Here is a 17,699-nt window from a genome sequence, read left to right on the forward strand (position 1 = left end):
TAATGAGATTAAAAGCATTTTATCTTTTTGTCATGACCAAGCATGTAGTGATCACTTTGCATCCAAAAAAACAGCTGCTAAAATCCTCCAATGTGGATTTTATTGGCCCAATTTATTTAAGGATGCACACGAGTACTATAGAAGTTATGCGCGATGTCAACAAATGGGACGAATCACTAAGAGAAACATGATGCCTCTCAACCCAATCTTGGTGGTTGAAATTTTTGATGTGTGGAGGATCGATTTCATGGGTCCATTTTCAAATTCATTTGAAAATGAATATATTTTAGTAGCTGTTGACTATGTCTCAAAGTGGGTAGAAGCTATTCCCTATAGATCTACTGATAGCAAAGTGGTCATAAAATTTCTGAAAGAAAATATTCTCTCCCACTTCGACACTCCTGGAGCAATCATTAGTGATCGAGGGACACACTTTTACAACCGACTCTTTGCCACATTAATGAAAAAATATAATATCACCCACAAGTTGGCCACACCTTATCACCCTCAGACTAGTAGACAAGTAGAAGTATCCAACAGACAGATCAAACAAATCTTGAAAAAAACTGTTAATGCTAATAGAAAGGATTGGTCTTTGAAATTAGTTGATGCACTATGGGCATATCAAACCGCCTTCAAGACCAACCTAAGAATGTCTCTCTATAGGATTGTGTTTGGAAAACCTTGTCACTTGCCTATTGAGCTAGAGCACAAAGCCATGTGGGCCATTAAAAATTTAAATATGGACTTGGACGTAGTCGAAACCCATAGGAAGCTTCAAATTAACGAATTAGAAGAACTTAAAAATGAAGCTTAGGAGAATGCTAGGATGTACAAAGAACGAACCAAAATTTTTCATGATCAAACAATTATAAGAAAATATTTTACTCTTGGACAAAAAGTTCTCTTGTACAATTCTAAATTAAACATTTTTCCTGAAAAGCTTAGGTCTAGATGGACAAGACCATTTTTAATTAAAAAAGTCTTCCCATATGGAGCTATAGAAATTGAAAATCCAAGTAATAGTATTGTGTTTAAAGTTAATGATCAAAGATTAAAACCATTCTTGAAATTACCCAAAGAATCTATTGACGAAACCATGGTTCTCTATGAACCAACTTATCACGATTAAATTGCTTAAAATATTTTGTCTGACTGAAGATGTTAAACTTAGCGCTTTTGAGAGGCAACCCAATTTTTTTAAACTAATGTCTTTTCTATTGAATAAATAGAGATACCAATCTTCGAGCTTCGAACTTTCAGGCCAACATCGTATTCACCTTCAACAAAAAAAACACGTATTCACCAGGTGACATCTTTCTTTTTCTTGCAATACATTTTCTTTCCTCCATTAGAAATAATGATGTTTAAGTTGGGAGGATAAAAAAAATCTTCTAAAAATATTTTTGAAAAAAAATAATAAAAAAATTTTTAAAAAAAAATCTAAAAAATTAAATAAAAATTAAATAAAACATGTGCCAAAAAAGAGACCCTTGAGCAAAATAGACTAGAAAAAAATAATAAGAGTTAGAAAGTATTTGCTAATGACTATAGCGAATTAAGGAGTAGATTAGTTGGGCAGATTTTTAACTGCTTACTTAGATCATCTAAAGATTATTAGCACTTCTAATTGCATATACACACTGACAAGGCAAAATAGATGCTGATTGAGAGGTCAACTGAGGACTCAATTATCACTTAAAATTGGTGATTGACATACACTCCAATCAAAAATTTGAATTTGAAGAAAGAACTACCTACCTAAAATAAAAATGCAAAATACAGAGTATATGTGGATTGCCCTGAGCTTAGTAACCGAATTTCTGCACCTAAGTCAAGTGTGGAAATTTACATTAAAAGGTAAAAGGAAGGTCAGGATGCTCAACACTAAAAAAAAAAAGAAAGAGAGAGAAAAAAGAAGGCAATGTGAAAGCTACCTTAAGTTCATGAACTTTATTTGGAGGTATATAAAAATTAACTAAAATAAGATGATAAGAGAAGATACATTTGTCCTTTACAAGCCAGCACTCAAATGCTAAGTTGATCATCACAAACACAAGTGCTGTAGATCTTTAGATGTATTCTAAGAAAATTTCTAATTGTACTGACTACGAAATTTACTTCTAAAATTCAATATTTAGTTGGTAATACTTCTAAACTTTTTGACTTTCAATCCTACATCTACTTTTGTAAATAAGGATCTTAATAAAATATTGAAAATATATATAATTATATATATTGTATTGCTAAGGGACTAGCAATAGATAAGTTGGGGGTGGTGATAAGTGCATAAATTTGTCCAAAAAAATATTAATTTATGGATTAAATTATCTTTATTTTTTTAAATTGATTCTTCTTTGTATATTTTGCAGGAAAGAGGTGCACCAACATGAAAAGCTCGATCTGCAGGCTTAAAAGGATCAAACGGAATCAAAAACAGAGTTAAAATGGATTTAAATTCAAAGCCGAAAGTCAATCCGGTTCACTCCGTAAGATGATGGTCCACCATGGACCATTTGGTCCATAGGAAGGTTGGTGAGCCGTCAAATGCTTTAGGATTTGATCAGTTAAAGAAGAGAGAGAGAGGCCCATAATGCATTTAATGCACAAGGGTGAGAAACGATTGTTTAAAGTTTTGATGCATGAGAACAAAACCAGCAAAATGGATGTGGGGTCTGGTTCATACATGGCTTTTGGCGCTAGCTGGGTAAGCATTTCGGTTCCAGTGCAGCCTTTGGTGCATGGACTCTTGCAAACAGCAAACAGGGGCGCAATTCGGCATGTGGGTCCAAGGCACGAGGCCTTTTGTGGACATGGGAAGAAAGCTGAGGTGCAGATGCGGAATGGATGAGAGCGGTGTACAACGAGCGAACACGAAAAATGGGTTTGGGACCGCGACAGAAATAAAGATATTTTTAGAATTTTAAAAGAAAACAACCACCCCTCTCTTTCCTATTGAATCAGTTATCCATCCATTCATCCATACTTTACAAATAAAATCCTAACCATTCATCCACTCATTCTTTTTAGTCCCACATCTGAAAACCATGAAAATCTCCTCCTTCCTAATATCTATAAAAAAGCTTCAATGCTTCTAATCTAAGATATCTCTCTCCACTCCATAATTCTTGTAGGAGATCTATGTGACAGGCAGGCATACCCACCTTTTAAATTTTTTAGCCATCTTGTTCCCACTTTCTTCTACCCTTCCAACACACGATAAAAAGAGTCAGCCAGGAGGAGGTTGGCCACAAGCCAAGAGAGGGAGAGAAGCTAGGTTCTATAAAAATTTTATTTTTGTTCCAACTCCAAGCCTTGTTAATGGCTTAGGAGTTAAAAATTTTTGTATTAGAATTTTTGTTCAGCAATAAATTAGTTGTTCTCTTTCTATTTAATTTTTATAATTTTAATTTCTACAATAGGGTAGTTTAAATTTCTGTATCTTTTAATTCTGTAATTTTTAATTTTTACAAGTTAAATTCCAGCAAGTAGAATTAGATTTTGTTTTCAATTTTTTTCGGACTTCAAATCAACTATGTATGGCTAAGCAATCCCTCTGGGGTTTGCGATAAAGCTAGACCGTGAATAGAAGCTTTCTCCTTTGAATTTTTCTTTTCGAGTTTGTAATTTTAGAGTCCTTCTCCCTTCATCTCTCTTACCAAGAAACTTGATGGACTATCGTTGGATCAGAATCCCTTCATAGTCCATTCTTGATTCGGTGCAAGAATGGATGATTGATAGAAGGCTCACAATTTTCTAAATTATTTCTTCTTTTTTCATATGAAAATCGTGATGGATTATAGTTGGATCAGAATTCCTTCATAGCCTGTACTTGGACAACACAAGAAAAGTGAAGAAAAGAAGAGTCTCTTAATTAGGATGAAAACAAAATACTTGATGGATCATAGTTGAATTAAATCTCTTCATGATCCATGCTTGTTCATGTTTTACACCTTAATCAAGAAACGTTATAAGAGAAACCGTATGAAGCAAGGTTCGCTGTACTGATACCGGACGGCGTGCCGGTGCCGGATCGGTACGGTACAGTACCGATACCATACCGTACCGACACTCGATACGCCCAAGCGTACCGATCCGGTACCAGTACACAATATTTTTTTCGATTTTTAATTTTTTTTTGGATTTTTGAAGTTAATAATTCATAAATACAACCTCAATATGGCATTATATTGCATATTATTGACATATTTGGGTTCAATTTGAAGTTAGGTTGTGGTATAAATACTTTTGATCCAAAATTTCAAACATATATTTATTTACATTATATTTCAACTGTGTCATCTTAAAACTAAAGAAAAAATATATAAAATATGCATTAAAGTGTATCTAAATATTTAAATACAAAGCGCAATAACTGATATACGAACCTTAAGATGTACTCTGCATTTAATTTCTTGTCGAATGTCTGTGACGCTCGTAGATGTCTGGATCATCAGCATAGTCTGAAGGGACATCAGTCCAACCCTCTAGCCAAGCTGCACCGTACTCTCGAATATTCATTATCCCATAAGGCATCCTCTCTGGATTGTAAGACATCTCAGACCTCTCACTAAAATTCTGACTCTGAGAAGTATCCTCGAGATGATGGTACGGTTGTGGAAGAGCCCATCCAAATATGCCAGTAGCAAAATCTGATCCGTAAGATGTTCCAGACTGCATAGGGTAGTAACCACTAAAAGATGATACTTCGGATGTACCATATGCATATGGATCATAAAGTGGCTGTGGATAATAGGATCCATAATGCGGGATGATCCAGATACATCCATGGATCCTACTCCACGTGCAAGATCATCCGCAGTATATATATAATTAAAATATATGCAAGTATAACAAAACACAATAGTTTAATGATAATTAAAATAATTATATATAATTTTAAAATAATTTTAATAATTATTTTAAAACTTATAAATTCAAAATAAATATGTTATATGCTTCAAATAATATTTTTAAATTAACTAAAATATAATACTATTTATATATATTTTTTATTTTATAATTAAATATTTTAATTTAAATAATTAAAAAAATATTTTTTTAATTTCAAATATTTGAAAAAAAATAAAATTAGATTTAAGTAGCTTGAATCATTCTAAACATGATTCCCAAACTCTAATTTTTTTCTTAAAATTTATTTTTTTTAATTTTTAAATAAATAAATATTTAAAAATATTTAAAAAATATATAATTAACAAAATTATCAATTTTGGTGTCATCGTGTAGATCTTCCAAAGATCTATCACATATAATTAAATCATATCAAAATCATAAGATTTTGACATAATTTTCTCCTATTTTTATTTTATCTCATTTTTATCCTATTTCTAACAACAAAAACAAAAAAAAAATATTTACTAACAAAATAACAGATTATCTTACCTCCGACCAAAGATCAACCTCTTCTCAAATCACTCCTCCAATTTCACGAAATTTTACCTTCTTTTCTAATTTTTTGGAGGTCTCAACGATTCAGTTGCCCACGGCCATGGGTGTTCTCTGAGAACTCTCAAAGAACACCAAAGGCCTGGTGCTTTAATAGGCCATGGGTGTTCTCTGAGAACTCTCAAAGAACACCGAAGGCCTGGTGCTTATTAAAGCACCAGGCCCTCTCCCATGTGAAGTGGGCCACGCCCATTTCTCTCCCCCCTCTCTCCCCCCAACCACGTAAAAAGACCCCCACCTTCCCTCCTCCCCCCTTCCCATGGGTGGTACGGTTCGGTTCACTCCGAATCGGTCCAGAACCGAGCCGTACCGCCCGATTCCGGACGGTATGGGCCCGAACCGCATCGAACCAGGCGGTTCGGTGCGGTTCCGGTTGTGTTCCGAAAAAAAGGCCCGAACCGAACCAGTAAGGGACCGGTCCAACTCGGTACGCCTCGTACCGGACGGTTCGGCCCGGTACGACGAACCATGGTATGAAGGCTCTCTAATTCATTAGTCTAGTGGATTCAAAAGTCCTAGATCTTTTAGATAATTTATCTTTTATATTTGATTAGTTTACTGCTTTAATAGTTTGTAATTCAACAAACAATCTCTCCTCTTTTTCTTGAAAGCTCGTCTGAGCAAGTATTTGAATACAGTTTAAAACTCAATTTCTCGTAGGATCAACCCGTACTTGTCGAACGTGCTACATTGCACACTGTGCGCTTACGATAAATTTAAGACACAAGGTCATCAATGACAAATCTAACTCAAATCATCATAAAAATTTAAGCTACCCCATCAGGGAAACAACATTTGTTAACTTTCCTCTTTGAAATTTCCCTATAAATGACCAAATTCTTAACCTTCTTTTCAATTTAAATGGTTTAAATATGACACAAACTGGTTGCAATATGTTACTTGTCTAAAAATTTTGTGGCTATGTGATATTTTAAGTATATTAGATCTTTCTTTAGAATAATGCAAGGTTCACCATACAAGTATTGGAGCTGGACTAGTCAGCCGACGATGCAGTTCAATATTCTCTCATGCTGGGCCCGAACTGGAGAATGGGAGAGGAAGAGAAAGCGAGAGAGAGGAGGGATGGAGGGGGAGGGGGAAGGAGAGGGAGGGAGGGCCTCTAGAGGCTGCCAAGGGTTAGACGAGCTCACTGCACCACTGCTGAGCTCGGCAAAACTCGAAGAAGGACGGAGAGAGGGAAGGAGAGGGAGAGGGAGAGGATGCCACCAGAGGCCTCCAAAGTGCCAGCAAGGTCATTGCGCCCGCCATCACATTGATGAAGGCTAAAGGAAGGGCTCCACCCTCCCCCTGATTGAAATAGAGGCTTCGGCCCCTATTTTGATTTTTTTTTTTGATTTATCACATGAAGTCCAAAAAAAAAAAAAATGAAATAGGAGTTGTTCGATCAGGAGGAGGCCCCTCCTTTGGCCGTCACCAGCACGGCAGCCTCACCGACACTCCAGAGGCCTCCAGCTGCCTCCTCTCCTTCTCCTTCCCTCTCTCCACCCTCCTTCGGGTTCCACCAAGCTTACCAACGATGCAATGACCTTGACTGCCCTCCAACAGCCCCCGAAGACCCTCTCTCCTTCTCCTCTCCCCCTCTCTTTCCTTCTCCCTCTCCCCCTCCTAGTCAATTTCGTGTTTTGAACACTGGAATCGTCTCGATCGACGGCTAGTACAGTTTGGTACACCCAAAATCAGACAGTTCAAAGTGGTTTAGTGAACCATGGAATAATGCATTAAGCAATAGTTTTGTATATGTTTTAGTTGAAATTATTTGTTGCACAGTGATCACCACATGTACATGTTACAATTATTGACAATATGGTAGTATATATTGCTTTGTTAGGATAACAACAGTTAAAACACTGAGACGTTCAATTGGATCAAACCAAAAAAAGAAAAAAACACTAACATATATCTGGGCATAGCAGTAAACAGAGCACTATGCCATTGCATGCCAATCCATGCCATGCACTAGAACAGTATATGTATCATGTAAGCGAACGGCCAGCATTGGCATGGCAAGCAGCACCTAAAACGTGGGCTTTTAAATAGAAATAAATGGAAAAAAAACAAACAAATGAACCCAGATATTTAAGTATTATGGATTGTGTTTTATAATGTGGTGTAGAGAGATAGAATAGTACCGGTACTGCAGTATTAAGGTGCTGAAATAGATTGATGTGGTTGTGATTTTGATTGTTACACTTGTGCTTGGCCTTTACAATTTTGTAGTTCATTTCATCTCGAGTAAGGCTTATTTATTTATTTTTTTTTGAGTACACATATCTTCCTAACCACCATTATTTGTGAAAGGTGTGCATCTAGGAGGTTGTTGGCTTCAGATTGATATTTGGATCTGATGTGACTTAATATCCACAACCCTTTATTTTTGCTTCACAACCCATAATCAGATTTTTTTTTGTGGAAAAAAATTCAGTTGCTACAGCCATATGACCGATCCACCCATACAGTGACTGTTTCTTCAGATCTTGATAATACAAAGCAATAAGCCGGTTATTAATTTATATGGTTGCTAAGTTCATAGTTGGGGTTAGTCCTTTTTTTTTTTTATTTGAATCTCATGTTCAATCTTTTTGTGAAGATGATCAGAATAGATCCTGTCAATTAAATCTCAAGGGTTAGATATGATATCTAAGGTCAGATCTAGGTAGAGGTGTAAGTGGCACCTGGAAACCTGTTATCTTGATCCGGTTGTTTTATAATAGTTGGGAAGAGATTCAATTTAATTTCTGATAACCTCAACATCTAGAAGTCAAACTCCATATATAGGATCATATTTTTTTTATCAGGTTAGACTCAGATAAAGCTATATTCAAATCCCAAGGACCAATAACCAGAACATATAGACACATACTCCATACATAATGAATTGATAAAGGAATATGAGGAGGATTGGCTATATAAATTGCATTTATTCCTTTTCTGCATGTCTAGATTTGCACTTTGTTCCCATGTTCTCTCCTTACTCTTGGTCGCTACCCTTTGAATTCCCAAATCCCAGCTGACACTAAGATTTCCATTCCGTTTCAAATCAAGCACAAATAGAAACTTAAACATGTTCCAACCTATTTATAGCCCTAGATCTGGGGAGTTCAAATTTATGATCTTTCATATGAAAATCATTAGGCGTAGGAAGTTAACTGAACATGAAATGCATCATGCATGAGAGAGAAAGGGAGAAACAATTAAAGTAAACAAAATTTACATTAAGCTTCCTCAACATGTTGGAATGGCCTTACTCCCATCATATCAACCACAGGGACTTAAAACCCAAAAAATCTAGGCATTATATGAACCAGTGATACATTTTAAATACGCTTCACCCTTGAATAGGAGATAGGAATAAGACTGAAATTAAGTTTCTAAACTAAAGACTCATCTAAGCCTTTAGTTGTTAGCATCCATTTTGCGATTAAGTTTTAAAATAAAGAAAGATACTACTTTCTTAAAAATCATGGAATTAAATACTAATAGCACACATATCCAAATGAAGATAGAGAATTTTTGCACTAGACCATGAAAGCATGCCCATGCTGCTAATTTAAATGCATGACTTCAAAGAAATGTTACGTACATCCATCGCAAAGACAACAGAATTAAGATTCTCTGCTCCAGATGTTTCTAATTGAGAGTCCCGATAGAGGTGTAATAAAGTGGTGAGTCAATAGAGACAACTCTATGGTATACTTATTGCTCAAGAAGAGGGTGCTATCTACTGCAATTCATAAAGTCTCCAAGGTTGGTACCAAGGACCTACATTTCAAGTCCCACACTCACTTAGATTGTGGAAATTCGGCTGGCATTCCTACCATCCTAGTTCTCCCAAAAAAAAGGCCCTAAGTAACATGGGTGTTTAATCATTGGGGTCGGAATCTCAAAGATCATTACTACAAGTTCTCCTTTATTACCACATTGGCAAGAAGGTAGATAAATGTAACAAAAATTTTACAACAAAGGTTGGAGACAGAACAAAAGGGGAAAAGTATTTCAAATAACAATTATTAACAACAATCCCAAATATATCCTCCATTCTTTGCCAGTATAATAACAACAATTATTAACCATCATGGTTTACCCTAATTTTCCGCTGAAGTATCCATTTCTGCAAAACTAATTAAACAAGTTACCGATCATGGTTGTCACAGGATACTTAAGTAATTGGAAGTGTTTGGCTTGGGGTATAATTAGGCACCCTCATGAATATGCTTTCTGAGCATAACTACAGATTTTTGGGTTCTAGCTGTGGCATAGTTACATATTACTAAATCATTCTTGCAATGTCCCGTTTAGACTGACTACTCACTCAAGCCACCTAATGAGTTTTCAGTAGTCATGTCAGTAATTCTTTATCATATACTGGGAGATTGACATCTTCTAGCACTTCTCTTTTAATGTTATATCAAAGGACATCTTGCACGGGAGGACAGAAGTGCCATTATAGCTACATATTTTGGAAATAACAAGGGCCTAGCTAAGGCTAGAATTGGGCTCCGACCGGTCCGATGGGCTTCAAGCCGGCCCGACTTCGGGTTGGGCTTCGAGCTAAGCCCGAAATACTTCAAGCCGGATTTGGACCTAATTATAGAGTCCGTTTGTCTTTCAGGCCAAGCTCGAGTATATCTTTGGCCCGAGCCCCAAGTCCAACACGATCAAGAGCCCAAATTAGCTTAATCGATGTGAGTCACATGTGAGTCATTGGCTGAATCCAACAGTGATGTATGGGCAAACAAGAGCCACCCCACATGGTTGGGAATTAGCTTGCACATAAAGGATAAGCTATGGTACCAAAGGTTTTCCCATGTGACTCACACTAACGAGCCTGAACTCTAGCCCGTCCTGGCCAATAATCGATGAGCTTCCCGAATCCTCCGAGCTTTCACGCCCCTCCTCCGAGTCCCTAATCTCTCTCCCTCTCGAACTCCAATCTCATCTCCCATGGCAGTGGCCACAACGACGGTCCCTCGGGGCCGGCAGCTAGGGTGTCAACAACGAGAACCTAGTCTTCAAGATGAGCCCTAGGGTGGAGGCCATCACGAGCTTCAACCAGATGGGGATCCACGACGACCTCCTCCGAGGGATCTACGCCTACAACCTCGAGAAACCCTCCGCAGGGGAGGAGCCACAGGCACGAGGGGAGGGGGGTGTGGCTTGGAGAAGCTACAGGCATGGCAGGCCCGGGAGGAGGGAGGTGTAGCATAGAGAAGCTGCGGGCCAAAGGGTGGGCGTGGAGAAGCCGCGAACAGAGGGAGATGGAGCCGCGGGAGGATTTGCCGATTCACCAGAGATCTGGAGGTTAGGGAACCTTTTTGTTTTAAGAGAGGAAAACGACTGATTGGGCTGGTTGAATTGGGTTTGGGCCCGGGCTCGGGCCTAAGCCCAGCCCAAAGCCCCAAAAAAATTTGTGCTGGGCTCAGGCTGAGATGTGGCCCGACCCGGCCCACTGCTAGCCCTAGGCCTAGCCCAAAAGGATGAAAGCATATCTCCAATCTCCACTACACAAAAATGGTGCAGAAGGATAAGTTCATCTTGACTTAAGCCACTGTACAACACATATATAAATTGTCAAATGACAATTAAGGGAGCATCCTCTATTATCTCAAAATTCACTATGTATGCTTACAAATACAATATGCAATTGTCAAGGCTTATGTGTACTTTCCGACCCAAAGTTGAAAAGCATAAACTATCTTTTTATAATCTAATAACTTTGGCAATTCTTTTTCTTCAACTCTCTAATCATATTATATTCCAAACTAAAACATTGATTACTTTCATGGAAGAAATAACCCATCAAATGTACTAAATGTTTCCAACAAACTAACTAGTTTTGAAGCAAGATTTCCATTAGATTGCATATAAATTATGACATCTCTAAGGAGCAGGCACCAGAATCTAAAGTCACATTGCATGTCAGCAAACTTCACAGATTGTCATAGCATTTGGAAACACAAGGTCACATCATGCAACTCAAACAAAGTATCAAACTTTCCATTAGTTTCACCAACGTATTCTACATAATTGTTAAATACTGTTGTTTTTAATTAATTATTCACTGCAAATGAATATCTAGACTTGTCCAAAATCAGCCCGTTAAGCTTGATTTTTGATGAGATCGGTCTAAGGTTTTCAGCTTGACAGGTAATGCCTCAATTTGTAGCCCCAATTTGAAACCAGGCTAGGCTCAAGCTCTTCATTTTGTGTCCTGGTCTAGCTCGATATACATTATACAACCATAAAATTATATATAATGAGCAATATTTAATATTACATTATATATTTATTATATGCGAATTTAAATTGAAAAATAAATTGGAAGAAAAAAAAGATGGAAACTTGAGGACATGGAACCCTAAAAGGTTCATGCCACTGTGCTCCCTCTATCTCTCAGTGACCCCTCCCTTCGCCACCCAGCAAGGTCCAAGCATTGAGAGAGTCAAAACTGCCTTCTATCACCTATGACTAAGCCTTTCTAGTTGTGCAATATGGCTTCTCCAAAGTCTTTGAAATATCCTAAAAGACTAAGGTTTTAAATACTAGCATTGAACTCCATATTGTTTTTCCTTTAGAATGGTATAGTAACGGAAAGCGAACCGGTACTGACAGTACATACCAAAATTAATATATTTTTTAAAAAGATAAAAAAACCATTGGTACTGACTAGTATAGATGGCACTTCATCGCCGGTACATATTGGTATGGACAAGTACGGTATGTACATACTGGTACAGCTGTTTCAGAATCCCAACACCTATAACGATACCAATTTCACACCGGAAAGGTACAACATTGGTTGTACGGTCTTGTTTCTATGGTTTTTGAAACTATGGCAAAGACAAAGAACTGATTATAGCAATGAGGTGGTCATATGAACATTGAAGAAGAATGGGTTTATCACTTTCCACTTTTCTAGGTTTTACCTAAAGCAAGTACTTTCAAGCTACAAAACCCCCCAAATTTTGGAAGTATTTACAATAATTGTGCTTAACTATATGATTGATTGGCAGCTTGAGTATTTTATTGTAGTTAGAAATGAGAGAACTTTTTTTCTTCTCCTTGCCACCTTTTAAACTACCAAATATGATACCTCTTCATCAATTAGCAAAAATAACGAGACAACCAAACTGGTATCAGTTATAAAGATTGCCAATAAAATAATTTTTTATTTTAACATTTAGCCATTGTAATCTGTATCAAGACTTGATAGCATCACAAACCAAGCATAGCATAAAAATAGACAATTCACAACTAAAGTATTCTTCATACCGCACTTCGTTGTTGATTCAAGCCACCATTGCAACGCACTCGTAGATAGCCATTACTCTCATTTGGAGGAGCTAGAAAATTTTCACCATAAAAGAAACTCGAGATTCATCATCATAAGATCAAAGAACTTCAGTACATAACTACATAAAATCACAAATCTAGTTACAAGCATTATTTAGGAATATGGCAGAAAATTACATACGAGGCCAATATGATCGTGGAGCAGATGATGGTCTCCAACCACCAGAATCAGCAGTTCTCCAAAGCTTATTGACATCAACATACTTCAAGGATGTCAATGAAAGATAGACATTAGAACATGAACAATAATACCGCTAAAAAATAAACTGTACAAGTACGTTGCCATAGCAAGGTCATTAATGTATAATAGTTACAAGTTATAGTGATGATCATATACATAAAACAGATATCAGTAAAGCATCAGGCCAATAACATTCATATCAAACACATCCAAATTCATTTACTACTTATGTATAATTAGTATTAATGGTGTAGACAGTCAATAAAAAAACCCCTTTTCCAAGGAAGAAAAAAAGAAAAGATCAACTTTTTACCATTTCACTAAGATCCAATAAAATCAAGGGTTTAAAAAGCAGCAGCAGGATGCAGGTGGCTGAGGTGCTGCATAGTGCATATGCAATACGTGCTTGTGTGGCCAATATTCTGAAATTGTTTAGAAATAAAAAGATTTACTAAAGGTGGATGACACAATAGAGTTGGATAAAAATAAGTCAAAAATCAGGAGTAAATGAATAAAATCTCATAAAATGAGGAAAAAAAATACGTATCCACTTCCACTCTTATTTAAGTGCCTGTTTTGGTACAGTATCATATAATAGCATAAGAAGATAACAGTATCTGCCCATGAAATATGCTAAAATTTCAGATGTCGCAATGGACAAAATTATGAATTATCAAATGATGAATGAAAGAAGCAACAAGGATGTGTGACATATAAATAAGTCTAAAGTACATGGCTGATAACAAATTTAGTATTTAAGCTACTAGTTCCCAGAAATGACACTTGGAAGTCAGGCTTCTTCCAAAGTGACCAATCCTGCATCGTCCTCAGAAACCACATGTCTATAGGCGATTGTCCGGTTTGTTCTATGCATGAATTTGACAGCACAGTGTGCAGCCTAACCCCAAGTAGGTAAAGTCACCAATCCACATGCACATATGCGAAGGCATATGTGGGTGCATGAAACATATTTTAAAAGACTCAATAAAAAATGAAGCTTTCCCCCACTTTCTGCAAACTTACGAACTCCATTGGTTACTTTGTTAGTTATGGTACATGATTGCCTGGCTTAAGGAAATCCACGTTAAAGAACAGGGTCATTTGAAAGGTGAGAATTGCCCAACTCCCATGGCATACCTACCTTTGGTAAAAGATTGAGCATCATCCACCAAAATCACAATACCAGTACAGTTGTTCCCTGGATTTCCAATTTCTTGGTACCAAATGCGATCCCATTGGAAGTAAATAATCATTCCTTGATGATCATTCCTTTTTCTTACCAGTGAATTCGAAAACAAATGGTACCATTACATATATCTGGAAGCACGCAACTGTTCCATACTCTTACCAGCAAGCAAGAAAACAGATAAAGTAATGAAATCAAAACCCTAGACTTCATCAAAATCCTAGTCCAATCTTTTCACCAATCACATATACAATGTCCAATTCAAAACCACAACATTTAAAAACTTGGAAACAATCATGAATCGAAGAAATCTAACCTCCACCTGATTGTAAGGATGGGTGACCCCGATCATCGAGAACAGAGACAGACTACAGATTACTAGAGCGATCACGGCGATCGACAGCCGTCCCGCGAACCCCTTCAGCCCCCCGCCGACCTGCTTCAGCTGCCTCGGCCCCCCTCTCCGCCCCCAAAACTCTCCACCCCTAAAAAAATAAAAATAAAAAGATGGAACGCAGTCAGTAGAAGTGCTTGGATTCACAAAAAAGGGAAACGAAGAAGGATTGGTGGAGGAAATGGAGATCGAGAGTACCTCCTCATCCCAATCAGAGATGGGTTCTTCGAAGATTTGGGGGTCGAGGATTAAGGTTTTAAGGACTCTCAGTCTTGGCAGCTTAGATCTGGACTTGGACTCTCTCCCTCTTCTGAAATTTTGTGAGACAGACTGAGAAGAACGGGAGGTGGAGGTCGGTGGCGAACATGGGGGCAAATCTTAGTCGGGTAATTTTTAAGAAAAGGATAGACAAATTTTATTAAAAAAAAAAAAGTTCAGAAATAGGTGGGCGGTGAAATAAAAACGTTTAGAATGGAGATGCGGGGTATCGATCCCCGTACCTCTCGCATGCTAAGCGAGCGCTCTACCATCTGAGCTACATCCCCACGGTGACAACCTTTGCCTTTTCCATTTATATTTACTTTTATTATGCTTCGTCACTTTTTGAAATTTTGTGCAAGTTGGAGTTTTGTTTCTATATTTGATTATTAATTGGTATGTTGCAATTTTTTAATCTACAAAAGTTGTGTGTACATTTTGGAAACGACCATAATGATATGAATGATATGGCAGGAGGAGTACCTCATGTATGATTTTGTAAATATTACAACTTGTTCCTTCTTATTAAATTTAATTTTTAGTTTATAATAAGATATTTACAGAGAGAGTCACACCAACATGTTAGTAGTATGTCAATATCATAATTTTAAAATATCACTATAATCATTTACCCAAAAAAAAATATCACTATAAATTATAATGTTCTTAGCCTGAAATCATTATGTACATTATTTATAAGAAAACTAAAGAACCAAGATAATCTCTCGACCACAGGAGGAGGAGCAATGCGGTTGTTGTGTAAAAAATGAGAGAAATAATTTTCTATTGATGTAAAATCAATCATTTTTCTTCTAGTGCTAATTAATGTTATCATCTTCCTAGTTTGGTTGTAGATGACTTTTAAAATTTGACAAAGTAAGATCATGATCTTTTAGTGATGAAAGGCTTGTATGATTTGTTGGCATTATTAAGGTCTATTTATCTTTGCATGCCTTTTTTGATTTATTTAGATTTATCATATTTTATATTACACCTCTTCAAACTCAGTGGTCCATATAGAGGTTAGTCCTAGAGCTAGCCTCCTGAGCTCGTTGAACAAGCTAAAGATAAACCCTTGATAAATATGTCAAACACATTAAATTGTTATAATAAATCAAATTACAAGATCAAATTAAACTAGTTTGCATAAATAAAATTGTAGCTTATCTAAATATACTTAGTATGCACAAAAAGAGTTAGTTATAAGATACAAGGAATTGATATTGTCACCTCATATTACAGGTGGTTTGTAAAAGAAGAATACCTAGATTTTATTGAAAATGGTAGATCCAAAACAAATCAATTGATAGGCGAGCCAAGGATCAATATTTCATTTCAATGCTTAAGTCAGTGATAGTGGATTATTTTTAGAACCCTAAGAAATGAGTTTTTGGCTGCCAACTAGTTGAAGTTGAGTTGGTCAACACCTCTCTCATAAGTTCCCCAAGAATTGGGGTTCAAAGCTTTAATAAGTAAACTAACTTTTTTTCTATCAAAAAAAAAAAGTTTCAGCTATGAAATAAATGTAACAACAAGTATTTGTCCAAAGTATTGTTTGGCATCACTTTTATTTTTTTATTTTAGAAAAAAAAATAAAATATTTGTTCTTTTTTTTAATCTATAAAATAATAAACATGTTTGGGTGATGGACGTGGAGCTAATTGCATTAGAGGCAGTGAAGATAATAATGATATTGGTGGCAGGTATGATAGTGATAAAGCAAATATAGTGATGGTATGGCAGACGCAAGGCAGTGGTGGCAACATCGATGATAATAACAGTGGTGGTGAGAGCATAAATAATACTACGGAGGTGATAGCTATGCTAACAATAATGTTATAAAGCCAATATGATAGCAGCGATAGTGATAATGACAATAGTAGTGGTAGAAATACTATCGATGTGGTGGAGGTGATGATAGTAATTCAACAATGATATAATGGTGGCAATGAGGATGATAGCAATGGTGAAAATGGTGGTGATGGTGATGGCGGTAGTAGTGAATAGAATAGTAGTGGTGGTGTTGGGTTGGTATTGATGATAGTGGTAAAAACATAAGTTTTTTATTTTTAAAAATATTGAAAGAAGGATTTACTACTTTTATTTTTCTAGAAATAATAAAAATAACTTTAAAAATAAAAAAATAGCATAATAGTACCAGATATATTTTTTTCTTAATTTTTATAATTTTGATTTAAAAAATATATAAAAAAAATAATGGCAAATAGGCCCTAAATTGTCAAATAAATAGGCCTTAATTGGTAATAAATTTGTGATCATACATATAAATAAATAACACAATATAGTTTAACTTCTCGATGAGCCATGGTGGGTGTATGACATGGGCAACATTAGGAAGCAAATTCACTTATTATGCTTCCATTAGTATTCATATCTTAGAATGATTCGCTAGAGAATTTGGATAATTTGGCTTTAAAACTCACAGTAGACCCATTAGAGGTAACATCATTCTTCCTCAAATCTAGATGTCATGGATTTAAATGCAGTATATTTTTTCAATTAAAATAATAAGAGCAAGATTTGAGGTCAGATTAGAAAGACTTGGGAAGATGAAAATACACATTCTAGACAACTTAAAAATTTGTCAAGCTCAACAAAAATTACCTTGTTTAGTTATAGAATTAGCTTTTCTCTCTCAAATTATTTCACATGATTTTTCAAGCACTGCATGGCACATGGATTAAATTCAATTCTCTTGAAAATCATTAAAATCATCCATATCCCTCAAGCAGACAACTCTTTTGCTTCTTTTGAAAATCAAAAACTTTTTGAAATAGTCCAAATAACTATATTCATGGTCAAGGTTCCAATCAGTTTTAGTT

The 17,699-nt window shown here is 36.2% G+C and overlaps 1 protein-coding gene and 1 non-coding gene across 4 annotated transcripts in view; both read right to left on the reverse strand.

Moving 5' to 3' along the window:
• The window catches only part of LOC105051139 (O-fucosyltransferase 1), a 37,422-nt gene extending 22,436 nt beyond the window's left edge, over positions 1-14,986 (reverse strand). For 2 of the 3 annotated variants that reach the window (XM_019853017.3, XM_010931440.4), the window contains exons 1-4: positions 14,797-14,986; positions 14,521-14,689; positions 12,959-13,040; positions 12,757-12,827 (exon numbers count right to left, since the gene is read on the reverse strand). In XM_019853017.3, the coding sequence (XP_019708576.1) occupies positions 12,757-12,827; positions 12,959-13,040; positions 14,521-14,689; positions 14,797-14,804 (330 nt within the window). In that variant the 5' untranslated portion in view covers positions 14,805-14,986. The remainder of the gene's footprint in view (positions 1-12,756; positions 12,828-12,958; positions 13,041-14,520; positions 14,690-14,796) is intronic. The other variant, XM_010931441.4, reaches the window with a different exon arrangement.
• Positions 14,987-15,070: 84 nt separating this feature from the next.
• Positions 15,071-15,143, reverse strand: TRNAA-AGC (transfer RNA alanine (anticodon AGC)). The gene has a single exon. It is a non-coding gene; the product is annotated as a tRNA-Ala (tRNA).
• Between the last annotated feature and the right edge of the window lie 2,556 nt (positions 15,144-17,699).

Source organism: Elaeis guineensis, chromosome 9 (genome assembly GCF_000442705.2).
Source record: "Elaeis guineensis isolate ETL-2024a chromosome 9, EG11, whole genome shotgun sequence".
NCBI classification, from domain to species: Eukaryota; Viridiplantae; Streptophyta; class Magnoliopsida; order Arecales; family Arecaceae; genus Elaeis; species Elaeis guineensis.